The sequence below is a fragment of the Eschrichtius robustus genome, chromosome 6, assembly GCF_028021215.1.
Source record: "Eschrichtius robustus isolate mEscRob2 chromosome 6, mEscRob2.pri, whole genome shotgun sequence".
Taxonomy (NCBI): Eukaryota; Metazoa; Chordata; class Mammalia; order Artiodactyla; family Eschrichtiidae; genus Eschrichtius; species Eschrichtius robustus.
This window is the reverse complement of record NC_090829.1, coordinates 2,064,179-2,078,674: the sequence shown is the minus strand read 5'-3', so window position 1 is coordinate 2,078,674 and position 14,496 is coordinate 2,064,179. Positions and strand designations below refer to the sequence as shown.

At 40.5% G+C, this 14,496-nt stretch overlaps 2 protein-coding genes across 7 annotated transcripts in view; one reads left to right on the top strand and one right to left on the bottom strand.

Moving 5' to 3' along the window:
* RARB (retinoic acid receptor beta) overlaps positions 1–3,697 on the top strand; it is a 682,530-nt gene extending 678,833 nt beyond the window's left edge. For all 5 annotated transcript variants that reach the window (XM_068547291.1, XM_068547293.1, XM_068547296.1 and 2 more), the window contains 2 exons: positions 474–632; positions 2,338–3,697. In XM_068547291.1, the coding sequence (XP_068403392.1) occupies positions 474–632; positions 2,338–2,534 (356 nt within the window). In that variant the 3' untranslated portion in view covers positions 2,535–3,697. The remainder of the gene's footprint in view (positions 1–473; positions 633–2,337) is intronic.
* Positions 3,698–3,902: 205 nt separating this feature from the next.
* The window catches only part of TOP2B (DNA topoisomerase II beta), a 68,621-nt gene continuing 58,027 nt past the window's right edge, over positions 3,903–14,496 (bottom strand). For both annotated transcript variants that reach the window (XM_068545821.1, XM_068545822.1), the window contains exons 29-36: positions 14,172–14,316; positions 13,788–13,949; positions 11,645–11,846; positions 10,645–10,724; positions 9,362–9,472; positions 7,032–7,154; positions 5,366–5,460; positions 3,903–4,397 (exon numbers count right to left, since the gene is read on the bottom strand). In XM_068545821.1, the coding sequence (XP_068401922.1) occupies positions 4,227–4,397; positions 5,366–5,460; positions 7,032–7,154; positions 9,362–9,472; positions 10,645–10,724; positions 11,645–11,846; positions 13,788–13,949; positions 14,172–14,316 (1,089 nt within the window). In that variant the 3' untranslated portion in view covers positions 3,903–4,226. The remainder of the gene's footprint in view (positions 4,398–5,365; positions 5,461–7,031; positions 7,155–9,361; positions 9,473–10,644; positions 10,725–11,644; positions 11,847–13,787; positions 13,950–14,171; positions 14,317–14,496) is intronic.

The following is a 14,496-nucleotide window of genomic DNA, read 5'->3' as shown; positions in this document are numbered from 1 at the left end:
GGCTGAGATCACAAGTCACTGTGTCGGCCCCCTACCATCCTTGGGAGGGCTGGGGTGAAATATGGTTCTTCTTTGCAGTGACCCCTCCTGGCTCACGGGAGGCCGAACCATGCGTGGTTAACGAGTTACTGGCATCAGTTAGGGGGCTGATTGACCTTGCCTTTTTAACCATCCTGCTCAAGGTTTCCTTTAACTCAGTTGAGTAGTGACACCTCCTGGTCATGAGAAGTAATTCTCCGCCAGGGACAAAAGCAACCAGCCTTCAAACTGTGGACAGTCATTTTCAAGTATCACTGCTTAAGGCAGTTTCACACATCTTCAGATCTGTTTATGTGATTGAGCCATCGAATTAATAAGGTTACGATATAGTGGAACCAAGGAGGGAGGGGAACTGGGCAGAAACTCTAGCCTGCAAATGTGTACCTCTTTCTGTCCTGATACTAATTGTTTAATACCTTACTCCTGGAATCTAGACCGTCAGGACCTTGAGGAACCAACAAAAGTAGATAAGCTACAAGAACCATTGCTGGAAGCACTAAAAATTTATATCAGAAAGAGACGACCCAGCAAGCCTCACATGTTTCCAAAGATCCTCATGAAAATCACAGATCTCCGCAGCATCAGTGCTAAAGGTACGTCCGCCACGCTGCCCTCACCCACCAGGTGGACTTGCGGTCCTGACCACGGTGTATTGCTTTTTAAAACCCCGTGTTTTAATGGAGGGGTTTGATAGTACTGCCATGTTTGATAGTACTGGATGTTTGATAGTAGCTGCCTTTTTGCTATTATTCTGGAATTCATTTCTCATTGGAATCGAAAGGAATTAAATAGTACCTGCCCTTAAAAACAGTAAAACCTCAAGTCTTACCCTACTCAGTGATCTCAGTAGATTAGGAAAGCTTTAAAATTCAGATGACTGAGTGATCAGAAAAACTGTTTCCAAGAGAGCATACTATATAACCGGCATTTTAATTTTCTCGTTTTGTACATTTCATTCCAGCTTTCCATACGTGCTCTGGTTTGTGTAAACTTGATTCCAGTTTTTCCTGAACACCCAAACCTCAAGAAAAAAATGAGTAGTGCTTAGGGTGACCGTGACTGGTTGTGCATCTCTCTCCATCAGTCTGGCCATTGTTCTCTCAGTGTGTAGGCAGATTTAACTTCTGCACCTCTAAGCAAAGGGATTCTTGCCTTCCTAAGAGGTGTAACTATTTTTTGCCTAGTGATTTCCAGTTAATATGGCAACTGGAGCAATTACAGAAGTGCCTGGAGCCACAGGGCAGCTGAGTGTGAGAGCAGGGCTTTCCTGCCGAGAAGGCTCAGCAGCGTCCCTGGAGCAGACGTGCTGTTGTCACTCCCCTTCCCTGAAGGCCTGGTGAGCCAGGGAACAAACTCGACATTTCAGAAGTGCCTAGAAGCACAGCGAACGTGTTTGACGAGGAGTTTCAGTTCCTGAGCCCTGAGCTCCTTCTAGGAGTCTGTGAGACCCTGAGTTCATCCCTAGCCTGGGATTAAGTGTACAGGTCACCAGTCTTGACCACTGTCAGTCACTGTGACGTCTCTGATCTCATTTTACTTTATTTTTTAACATCTTTATTGGAGTATAATTGCTTTACAGTGGTGTGCTAGTTGCTGCTGTATAACAAAGTGAATCAGCTCTGCATATACATATATCCCCATGTCCCCTCCGTCTCTGATTTTAAACCCGCGAGGCTGTGGAACTTCACACCGCCCCTCCCTGTACCTAGCTGGACAGCGCTAACGGAGCGGACGCGATCTGCAACCCGCATCATCCAGCGGCCGCCAGCCACACGTGGCTCTCAGGCCCTTGAGGTGGGGCTGAGGTGGCCGAGGCCCGCTTTTCCTTCGGGACTTAACCTAGAGGGTGTAAACACTCGCGTGTACCTAGTGGCCGCCCTCCTGGGCAGCGCGGTGCTACATCGAGCGGGTGATCTCGTTCGCCACACGTCTGTTTCTCAGGTCCCTGCCTGCACTTGTGGGGAACTGCTCTCCTTTCACTGTCTCTCTTCAAGATATACTCTTTCTGGTCTCTTACCAGGAGCTTCTCTTTGTAAATTTGTCGAGTAAATATATAATGATACTGTTTCCCAAAACTGACAGAGGTGTGGAGTTGTCACATTTAAGTATGTCATCCTATCTCTGCTGCTCTTCTGCAGATGAAGTGGAAATGTTTTAATGGTGTCAAATTAGGAGAGCCTCTGGGAGGCCCTGGTAGCACGGTTTTCACCCACCCTTGTTAAAGTAGATGAAAGTTGATCCCTGGTTATCACCTTGACTCCGTATCTCTACCAGATTTCTATGATCTCTTTCGAAAAGGTGCAGAACGCGTAATTACCTTGAAAATGGAAATTCCCGGCTCGATGCCCCCTCTCATTCAGGAAATGCTGGAGAATTCTGAAGGACATGAGCCCTTGACCCCAAGCTCAAGTGGGAACACAGCAGAGCACAGTCCCAGCGCCTCGCCCGGCTCCGTGGAGAACAGCGGTGTCGGTCAGTCACCACTGCTGCAATAAGACACTTTCTAGCTACTTCAAACATTCCCCAGTACCTGCACTCCTGGGATTGAAAATGCAAGGAAAAAACATTTTTACTGCTGCTTAGTTTTTGGACTGAAAATATATTCAAACTCAAGAAGGACCAAGAAGTTTTCATATGTATCAATATATACCCCTCACTGTCTGACTTACCTAGAAGTACAAACTTTTTAAATTCTAAAAATCAGCCATTTCATGCAACCGAAAACCAGTTAAAGGCTTCTAGAGTTCTCTCTCCTCTTTGAACACTCAAGATTGCATGGCAAAGACCCAGTCAAAATGATTTACCCCTGGTTAAGTTTCTGAAGACTCTGTACATACAGAAGTATGGCTCTGTTCTTTCTCTCCTATACGTTTGGTGCTTTCCTTTTGTCTTGCATACTCCAAATAACCAAGACACCAAGGTTATGGAACAGATTACTGTACATGTCCAGTTAAGAAAGGGTCAAAAAGATAACTGTCTTGCCTTCGCAGATCAAGACATCGAGGTAAGGAAATGGGACTGTCGTACAGTGTGGCAAGATAAGGCAAAAGGTGTTCTACTTTAGTTAGTGTAGAAGCTTGTCCTTGCTCTCTGGATGCTCTCAGACCGCATCTTTTCTTTCATGTTGCCCAGTGAAGTGTACAACAAAGTCACTGCACTAGCAGAAGAGAATTCTGTATCAGTGTAACTGCCACTTCAGGTATCAAATGTCATTTGTTCAATTGTGGATGTCACTTTAAATTAAAAGTGGTTTATTACTTGTTTAATGACATAACTACACAATTTTTTTAAAAAGATAACATTTTTACAGTAATGATAGCCTCCAAGGCAGAAACACTTTTCAGTGTTAATAAAAGTTTTTGTTTACCTATTCACAAGCCATTAGGGAGGTTTCATGGGATAATGACAGGCTGGTCTATCACCTGCACTGTGTAACTCTGTATCCTTCCTGATTCCTGCTTGATACTGGGCGGTTTTGCGTTGCCTCCCAAAGTCACCGGCAGAGAATCTGCGTCCTCTGGCCTGGTTCAATCAATCACTATGAACAGAGTGGAGGCTGGGGTGGAGTGGTTAACAGATCCAAGTGTCAGTTTCTTAGTTCTCATTTAAGCACTAGTAGAAAAAAAGTTTTGTTTTTTTTTTTTTTTTGATATATTAGCAAGTCTGTGATGTACTTTCACTGGCTCTGTTTGTACATTGAAATTGTTTAACAATGCTTTCTATGTTCATATACTGTTTACCTTTTTCCATGGAGTCTCCTGGCAAAGAATAAAATATATTTATTTTAAAGGCGTATGAGAGCTTTTACTGCACGTTCATCTTCAGTAAAGAGACAGAGAACACAGTTCCATTTTTAATGTTTAAATTTCATTTCAAAAAGCAGGTCTGTAGTCTGCAATCAATCATGACAATTAAAATCTGTGCTAATGCACAACAGTCTATAACAATTCTACAAGCCAATCAGACAGTACATGACATTTCAATGAGTAAAAAAGAGCATAAAACTGTATGTGTAAGAACAAAATGTTTGTTTGTTAAAAGGCCTACCACAATAATAAAAAACCATCAATTACATCGTCACATTAAAATAAGCCAGATGTACAAAAGTCTGAGACAGAAAAGACAAAAGGGACAACACAAGTTAGTTAGTTATCTGCTGAAAATTGTTTTCCGTGCTCTGTGGGCACCTAATTAAACATCACAAAATCGACATCTTCTTCTTCTTCATCAGACTCTGCAAAATATTTTACTTCTTTCCTAGCCCGACCGGTCCGTGGCAGAGAAGGTGGTTCAGAAGTGAAGTCTGGGGGGAAGATGTCCACATCTGAATCCTGATCGAAAGGTGTTTTCTTCGGTTTCTAGACATATTTTTTTTAAAAAGAGATTTAAAACCCCAAAGTTAGAGGAAAAAAAAAAAGACTAGTGTTAAAAATTATTATTCCTTACACTTCACTTATATTTGGGAAATACTACAAACAGTGGTTCTTTTAAAAGCAGAACTGTAATGCTAACTTAAGTGTGAAGCCAGTTACCTAATCATTTTCATGAAGGGAAGAGGAGGATTAAGTATAATTTGCCACCTTGGTGATCTCATAATGCCACCATTACTTATTTCTTTCTAAACTTCTTATGTTACCCAGCAAATCTGCACAATGCACAGATGAGTTAAAATTCAAGTTGTCTTATTGGTAAGTACCTGTCAATTCATAAGAGGAAAACAAGACTTATGGACAGTATGTAGTGCAGGCAGTAAGCGTTTATAAAAGGCAGAGGAGAGTCACCAGGATGGGCCCCAGTCACAGCAGATGACTGGATGGAAACGGTCAGTGTGGAGAGCACCACGGAGCTAAAGTCATCTGTTCGTGTTTTTAAGTTTTAAAAAGAAGGGGGAGAGAGAGAAAAGGGTGGCATTTGATGTTATTAATTTACCTTAAAGAGATAGTGTACTGCTGGAGAAGGGAAAATTAGCCACAGTCAAATGAATTCAAGTTAAAAAGAATCAAATCAGTCCTGGTCAAATAAATCCAAGTTCAAAAGAAATAGCCTTTATTTGGTCTGGAAAGTAATATTTTAGGGTAGCGTGTAACTTCTGCCACTGCAGGATGTGGAAGACTCAAGCAGGCTAATTTATGCCGCCCTTTATCCAAGAGGTGGTCCTGATTATATAAATTTTACACGTGGATAATTTTTTAACCATATACAAGCCGCCTATGGATAAGAGATGCTAGGTTTAAATCTGTTACAAGGCATTACAGTAACAAGCGAACTAAGCCAGTTACATGACATTCTTAAAACTGTGCATTATTAAAAAGATGCTTCTAATTACCTTGCTTGTTGTTTTAGAGGTTTTCCTGCCAGGGTTATAATCACCTTCATTTTCAGAGCCAGATGCTTTCCTCTTCTTTGCCCCTCGGCCTTTACCTTAAAATGATACAAAGGGGTTTTTCTCCCAAGGTTAATAAGTGCAATATAAAAAGTGTCAAAGCATTATTACTTTTACTTCTTTGGCATGCCCAGTTGGTACTGCAATCCTGATCTCTTACTATGATTAACATAGAAAGTGTGTCAGCACCATTTCAGTTCTGGGGTTGACATGACTAAGGAGTATTTCACCAATACATTTAAATTAGTTGGAAAGTGCTGGTGACAAACTTTAATGACCAAACCCCTAATGCATAAAAGAAACCTTTGCATTTTGCACAGGTGGTACTTGGCCTGAAAAGAAAATCTCTTAGAAGAGAATTTGTTAAATTGTATGCGATGAAAAAAATTAGTTTCTAATTTGTCATAGACCAATACTTCTAAAAATATAGCATGAATTACTAGAAAAGTAAGACATACTTTCTTATTAGCACAGACTGCAAAGGTTTGGATGCTTACTGTAACTTCTCCTGCCACACAGCAGTAACAGCCAGTTGCATATCCCATTTTAAGTAGCACAGCCCTAAACTAAATTCCCCAGTATTAATCACGAGATCATCTGTCAAATCCATACTCCTTCTCAGACTAGAATCACCCCATGCAGCCTGTTTTTTTTTTTTCATCTACCTAATCTCGCATGCTCATCATTGGAGGAAGGGGAGAAGGTAACACGTAAGTGGTCACCAAACGTCCTCCATCCTACAGTGATGCCAGAGAAAGAGAAAAAGGAAGTAAACTGCAATTCTAAATTTTTTAAACTTTAAGAGCTATGACTAACTGATTGTACTAGTAAGAAAAGATAGCCTAAATGGTCTTGGGATGTCATACTTGATCAAATGAATCAATGAGATGGCCCTACTGAATTTACAAAGGTTTCAAACCATGCACAGCCTAAGTACCAACCTCCCTTGTCACTATGTTTCTTTTCTGCCCCTTCGGTCCCCTGTAGGTCTGTATCTCCTTATCCCAACCACCGCTTTAAGAAATAAACACGTTGACGATAGTATCTATCAGTTGGACGAAAGACTGAACAGCTACCCTTAGAGAAATCATGTCTTACATACTTTTTTAAGCATCTTGAAGGACTCCGTAGATTCCGGAGGCGAAGAGGAGACAGCAGGGAGAGGAACGGGTGCTGTGCCCTTGCGGGGGCCCTGAGGACAGCTGTCTCAGCTCCCGGAGCAGGACGAGGCTCTGGCCTAAGAGTCCCGCTCCAGCCTCCGCCAAGGAGTCTCACACTTTAATGACGACCCCCACTGCCTTTTATAACCAACCACTTCCAGGGAGTCCGCTGCAGGGGGTCTCTGAACCATTCTTTGGTATGCAAGTTGCTGACTTACTTAACCTCTTTGTGAGTCTCAGTTTCTTGATTTGTAAACAAAGTGGACTAAATTGCTGTATTTCCTTTGGACTCTCTAATTCAGCACTGATTCTTAGAACATTTGCTTACCGAGGAGTGAAGCAATTTAAAATAAAATAGGTACCCAGTCATCTCTAAATTCAGTGAGTAGAAGAGACTAAACACTTGCCACGTGGAATATGCTAGAGGGTTATACAAAGATAATCCTCACCTTTGGGTGCTGTTGTCTTCTTTGGAACGCCAAATTCAGAGTCCGAGTCAGAGTTTACAGTCTCTACTTTCTTCTGTTTGGGGGTTCTCTTGGGCTTAGGGGTTGTATCTAAAGATGGTTTTCCTATTAAGCAAATTTCCATTTCATAGATCAATGGAATATTCTTACCAACAATTCAAGCTGGAGTGAGTCCTATAACGATGGAATTTCTCACTGCTGATATGAAATTGAGTAGCCTTAAATAATAAAATGATTTCTCTCCATTTGGTGCCAGTGTAAAGGCAAACAACTGCTCATAGGTGACAAAATGCTTTTTACTTGATTTTGCATAATTTGCCTTTTGATAATTCAATTGAGATATTTTAAATTAACAAGGGCCATTAAAATGAATTAAGCAATAACTTTTAAAAAGTAGTAAAAAGACATATTAATGATAATACAAGTATAACCACATGTTAAGTTCTAACTTTTAAAATGTTTTAGAGAAAAAAAAATTATGGGACCCTCAAATACCATGAATAGAAACTTCACTTCCCCTCAGAGGTTGAAATCCAGACTTGGTACTTTTATGTGAAAAGAAATATGAAAATTCTAGGTAAGTGGATAATAGATCCAAAGGCCTTTATTTTGTTTTTAAAGACTTTGCTTCATTTACAGTCTATGAAAATTGATAAATCAGCCTTTACTTGTGTGATTAGTAAAACCTCATTTGAAAAAAAATAATGTATTGAATTAACCACACACTTTTCTATTAAAGAAAAACACCCACGCTCCTTCTAAGGAGAACGTGATCGCGATCCAATACGCGGGCTCGAGGTGAGGCCCCTTGTTGAACAGCAGGAGAGGCCCGCAGGCTCTGTGGGCTTTCCTACCGCTAGGGCACGGGGCGGCCCCCAGCAGGAGTGCGGGCTCCACACGGCGGGGCGCTGCAGTGACCACCCTTTCCCCCGGGACGCTCCCAGGCCTGCAGTGTTAGGTGGCACTGGCGACGCCACCGGGCGGGTGTAGGTCGGGTATGGGAGGGCTCTGAGCCCGTCTGCTGTGAAGGGCTGGAGCCACGGGGCGGGAGTGAGCTGCGCATGCCTGCCTTTCAGTTAATGCGAAGCTAACTCGTTAGGTCGAATGCGGGGGAACAGCCTGATGAAGGAAAGGGGCTGACATGTTCACAGAGGGAAAGGGCTCCCCAGTTTTCAGGGTGGTTGTAAAAGATGCTCATATCAAGACGATAAAAAGGTGCTTAAAGGGAAATTACAGGGTCCGTCTCAGTTTGCGCTCTCCAGAAGCAGGCCCCACCTGATCCTAAGGCAGACTCGAGTTAGCAGTGCCCATTTGGGAGGTACAGGGAGGCGAGGCGGTGCAGAACGAGACAGTGAAGAGAGGGCCGGGTAACGGGAGGGTGTCGAGCTGTCGTCACTCTGGACGCTTCAGCGCATGAGGAAGCGGAGAGCTGGCACGAAACCCGAGTGAGCTAACCTGAGGGGCACGGACCCTGAGAGACGTGCAGACCAGCTTTCCTCAGTCACGGGTAAAGGGTGGCGGGCACAGCAACAGAGAAAGTCCTCAGTAGAGAAAGACAGACCATGGCCAGGGCGGGGTGAGGGCGGGGCTGGAGGCTGGAGGGCCAACCAATTTCTCACCGCCGTCCCAGTATGTTCAGAAGAGCAGGGGCTTTTACTGTTATTCTGCTGCATCTAGTGCATGTGTGTCTGCAATGTGGTGTCTGTTGTGCGCGTCTAAGATCCTGAAGGGACATTCCATACTGTTTACTTACTTGCTGGGTAAGTGATGATTATCTTTTAAACACAAAGCACTAACACTGACCTCCTTCAAGGTATGTGCCTAAGTACCAGTAACAGATTCGTGAATCAACTCCAATCAACTTTTTCATAAACAACCTAAGGTTACGGAAAAGAAAGCTGCATGACTCACAAACAACAAGAGGCCCAGACTGAGCTGAGCGACAGCTCCCAGGAGGAGTTAAGGCATGGCCTACACAGATGAGGTGGGCAACTGCTACCAGCACAAACTCTCAGCCTACTTCACAACCCAACAACCAACTACAGCACAGCTTAACCAGAAAGCTGTCTTTCCGTATCAATGCATGGGATTATTTTATAATTACAGCAGCTTTAAAATGAGGTCTTACAGACATCTGAATAATTACCTCACATGGTTAGAAAACAAGAGGGATTTTCCTCATACACATTTACACTTTATACCAATTTTCTATTGAAGTCCTAGTGCAAATAGTTTCAAATTACATTAAATTTCCTTTAACCATCTCTATACATTTTATGCGATGCTTAACAAAATCAAATAGAAGTACATACCCTTTTTAGCAGCTACTGTTTTACTTGGAACTTTTTCTGTTTGTTTCAGACCAAATGATGGTGAAAAGACAGAAGCAGAATCTTCTTCATTACTGTCAAATTTAGCTGAATCTAAAAATTACACAGTTTTTTTTTCAGTAAAGAGATTCTATAAGGACCAATTAGTAGTTAAACTGATTCTTTTTACTGATGACATCTCTTTAGCTAGATAACAGATCTTGTAAGTTTCTATTTTGTGATCATATAATCCACAGTATACAAACAGCGGAAAATAAAAAATATAACAATGTTATATTTCAAAAAAGTTAACTCTGTTGTAGAACAACATAGAAATGCATAGAGTAATAAAAATTCCTAATAGTCCCAAACGCTAATCATTTAAAACATAACTGACCAATTCAAAAATAAATACTGGCGACTTATTTTAAAATGAGACATTAAAAAGTTCTCACTGTGATTATTTTAGCATCTACACATCTAACTAACCATTTCAGGAATATCAGTAATAATGTTCATCAACTTTACGTCATTAAAGGTTAATTGAAAAGGCATGTAGACTTACCTTCAGTTTACTTTTACACTCAATTTAATTAATTAATCAATTCCTCCCTCCATTCTTCCCCCACTCAAACCAAAACAGGGACTCTTAAAATGGCAACTTGGATGTGAAAGTTTTATATAGCTGTTTTGACATGCTTTCAAAAATGCATATCTATCAATACATATAGAACCTGTACCAGATCTGTGTGTCTACCTACATGTATGTGTGTATTTAAAAAATGGAAAACAGTAACTCAAATGTAACTAGGTTGTTCTGACCTTAGAAATTCCACACATAGAAATGTAGGCAATAAAACAGTATGCACACTGATTAAATTTGCTTCTATGAAGGTTCTAGTCTTTCAGCTACTAGGGTTCAGTAAAACAAATCTGCATATTGGTACACTTGTAGCTTTAAAAAAAAGCTGTCATGTATCCATTCACATTGCCATGAAAATTAAATTTTGATCTTCCAGAATTTCTCTGTCTATACTTTTTTCTCTCCTTAAAACACTCACACACCCCCCACTCCACACACACACACACACAGGTTTGCATCTGCTTCTCCACCTAAATGCTTCCATAATGCTGATTTTGACCAATCAGTTGGGAATCACCTCAGGAAAACTAAATAAACCTTATTACATTGAGGAAAATGTAAAAAGAAGGTAAGTTTTTTACTCATAAAAAAAATCCATAGCAATAATACGTAAGTAAGCAACAAAAAGACGAAACGAGCATACCGTCTTCTGACTTCTGAGAGTATGAAGGGAATGAGAAGAGAGCCCCGTAATCCTGACCTTTCTTGTCATGGGAAGACTTTCTAATAGAAAGAAAAATTAAACACAACAATATAATGTAAATATCTGGTTTCCACTTTGACAATTTATATATAATACGTACTGCAGGATTATAATTACAGAACACAATTTTAGTTCTCTCATTTGTTTCCCTTTGCTGAAGACAGGGCAACCAAACTCCTTTCTTCTCTCTCATAAGCGTAAGTGCGTGCATACACAGAGACACCAGACAAACCAATGATTTAACAGAAAAGCAAAACTTTAAAGTTATTCGAAATATCACTAAATTTTATGGTTGACAGAACCTCTTCAGAATTTAACATCAGTAAATTATTGGCAAAAATCCAAGAAGAAAGAATCTCCATCAGAAGAGGCAATAATCTGACTTCTAATACTTGACTGCTTGTGGTTAAAATACTTCCTTAAAAATCTGAAATAGTTCACAGACTTCACATCCTACATGTTACATGTTCACACTCACCAGAGGCAAGAAAAAAATCAAGGCCAAAGCTAGGGAGGAAAATTAAACCTCTCAGTTCTAAAGATTTAATAACTCTCCTCTGAACCAGGGGTTGTCAAGCTATGTCCCGTATGCCTGCCGCCTAATTTTGTAAACAACATTTTACTGGAACACAGCTACGCTTGTTCATTTACGTATCATTTATGGCTGCTTTCCTGCTACAAGGGCAGCACTGAGTAGTTGCAACAGAGACCATATGGCCTGCAAAGCCTAAAATATTTACTATCCAGCCCTTTATGGAAAAAATCTGCCAACCCGTGCTCTAAACTATAGCAACAGTTATGTAAACAGCTGCAATACTAAGCAGATTTATTACGTCATGAGAAGGACCTGACCTAGGATGGAGCTTACTGTAAGATCGCTGCAGAGGCCCAGACACCTAGCTGCACCATGTAACTGAACAGCAGTTGCTGTGTTACTTACTCTGGGCTAGCTGTGGATTTGCCTGGTGAAAACGTATACTCATCTTTGTCTAGGCCATCTGAAGGGACAAATTCATCTTCTGCATCATTTGTCATGGGAGATGCTTTCACTTTCAATTCCTCTAAATCATTATCGTCATCGTCATCATCGGCATCATCGTCCTCCTCTTCTGAGAAATCAAATGTGTACTTAGGCCTTTCAGCTAGGACAAAAATCAAAGTGAGTGTTAAACTCAAACCCAGCTTTATCAACATGAAATACTATTCCAAACAATGCACTTGAAAAATATTCCAGCTGTCTCTTAAAATATACAAGAAAAAAAAGAAAAAAACAAGCATTAGAGAACAAAAGTTGACCACTCTGCCTCAGTTACTCTGATGGTGCTGACATCTGTCCTGTACCCCCTGGAGGCTCTGGGGCAACGCTGCGTGTCTCGGGAGAGGGTAAGCTGATGAGGCCACTAGGATGCAGCTCGTCATGCTTAAATCTTACTCAAAGCAGTGAGGAGAGCAGTCATTATGGCCACTGTGAAAGTGACTGCTAATACGAGATCTCCCATTTCTGCAATTACGAAAGACAGCTCTTACAGGTCTTTAGAAAGTGCTGCACTCTCTCCTAACCTCTTCCATAAAAACTCCTATCTATCTTCTCTTCACAGTAGGTTTACTATGAAATAACAGAAACAGTCATTTTTCAGATGAATAGTAAAAATAGAGATAAGACCTCAATATATTAGCAAAACAATATAATGCATAAAAAGGTACCAACTATGGACAAAGGCACACTGGTATAATGCAAGTAAGTTTTACTGTAATTTCTAGCATATACTATGGAATAAAGTTTTAAAGTCATTTGGATGCTATGCAATTTTACACTTCATTTTAGATGTATGGAAAAAGCCTAAATACAATTTTAAAGCATTTAATAAATTAATTTTCATGTAACTTGTTACTGTGTTAAAAATTCACCTCTAAACTACTGCAACATTGTAAAAAAAAATTTTTTTTAATTCACCTCTATTATACGACCTATGCACGTTAGGAAAAGAAATTCAATCACTTAGTGACTGAAGGCCTGAGATATAATTTTAAAAGTATCTCCCAGAGATAAAACAATTATAATATTTTATTATTCATTTTATGTAAATTAGGACTTAACACAATTTGAGAAGAATCTATAAAATAGGACACATCAGTTTTTTTTTGTTTTTTTTTTTTTTTTAAATTTTTTTTATAAATTTATTTATTTATTAATTCATTTATTTAATTTTTGGCTGCATTGGGTCTTCGCTGCTGCACGCGGGCTTTCTCTAGTTGCAGTGAGCGGGGGCTACTCTTTGTTGCGGGGCGCAGGCTACTCAATGTGGTGGCTTCTCTTGTTGCAGAGCACAGGCTCTAGGCGTGCGGGCTTCAGTAGTTGTGGCACATGGGCCTCAGTAGTTGTGGCTCACGGGCTCTAGAGCGCAGGCTCAGTAGTTGTGGCGCATGGGCTTAGTTGCTCCGCGGCATGTGGGATCTTCCCGGACCAGGGCTCGAACCCGTATCCCCTGCACTGGCAGGCGGACTCTCAACCACTGTGCCACCAGGGAAGCCCCGACACATCAGTTTTTAATTATTTGAAGACTTCAAATTAATGATGCAGAAAGGATCAAATCACATGCTTAACAGCAATATATATTAGCAAAATGGGATTATGTACCCTAACTCTAACACCGTAATTATCTAAATTATGCTGTGTGCATATGGAACCAGACTCCTAATGTAGGGGAAATTCCTCATGATACAAGGGGTAGAAAACAAAAAGAACACTACATAGCACTTCTATGGATCCATCATTGCTGGTACACTACACCAAGCTACATTTTTTTTTACCAAACATCTTCCAACTATGGAGGGAATACAACCCAAACTTTGTAACAAAAATCAGTAAGAAAACATGATTCACTTTAGAGAAATTTAGTCCAACTTTGCTAGAAAATAGCCTTCTGTAAAGCAGGTTTTTTTGTCTTCCTGAACTATAACTTCTGAAATACCAACGGTTTAGTACTTCAGAAACACTGATGACACAAATAACACCAACTTATGAGTAATACTAACTTTGTCAAACCATAGTATATAATAAAATATAAAATATATCAGAATACCAGCCGCTCTCCTAAGTAAAGAATCTCGTGGAATCACCACAGGTTCTGTTTCTTCCAAGTCACTTTCTGACTTGGATTCATCGTCTGACCAAGGATTCCGTTTCTTCACTTTCTTTGCGCTGGGTTTACCAGATGATGTAGGTGCTTTTCTCACCCTGGTACCTAAAAACAAATGAGCAACAATAAGATATGTATCAATACTTATCCAAATGTCATTAGTAAAAATAAAACTATTGTAATGCAAACTTCATGATAAAATAACAAATGTTTGTGAAAACTGAAGACATTACTTCAACTACTAGAGAAGAAAGTACAGTCAACAAGAATCTAGTCATGTCCTGAATACACAGACTTTCTGACACGGAAACTCTAGCAAGTCCTCACCAGCCTCCTTCCTCTCCCTTTTGGGTTTGGGACCTTTGTTTACAGGCGCTGACGGGATCAGTGCCTCTTCTCCCACACCTTCTACCTGTGCTCCGCTGAATTCGTCATCAAATTCCACTTTCACTGCTGTGGTATCGAGATCACCCTACACATTGAAAAGAAAACCAAACCATAAGTAAAAACAAAAGTTAAATTAACACCATATACTTTAGAGATACACTTCCAGCCAAGAGATCGCTTTTTCATATCAGATGATTAAAAAACCAATATAAAGTGTGATTCTATTGAGGTCCTAAGAAATGACTTTGATCAGATCGTGTTTTAC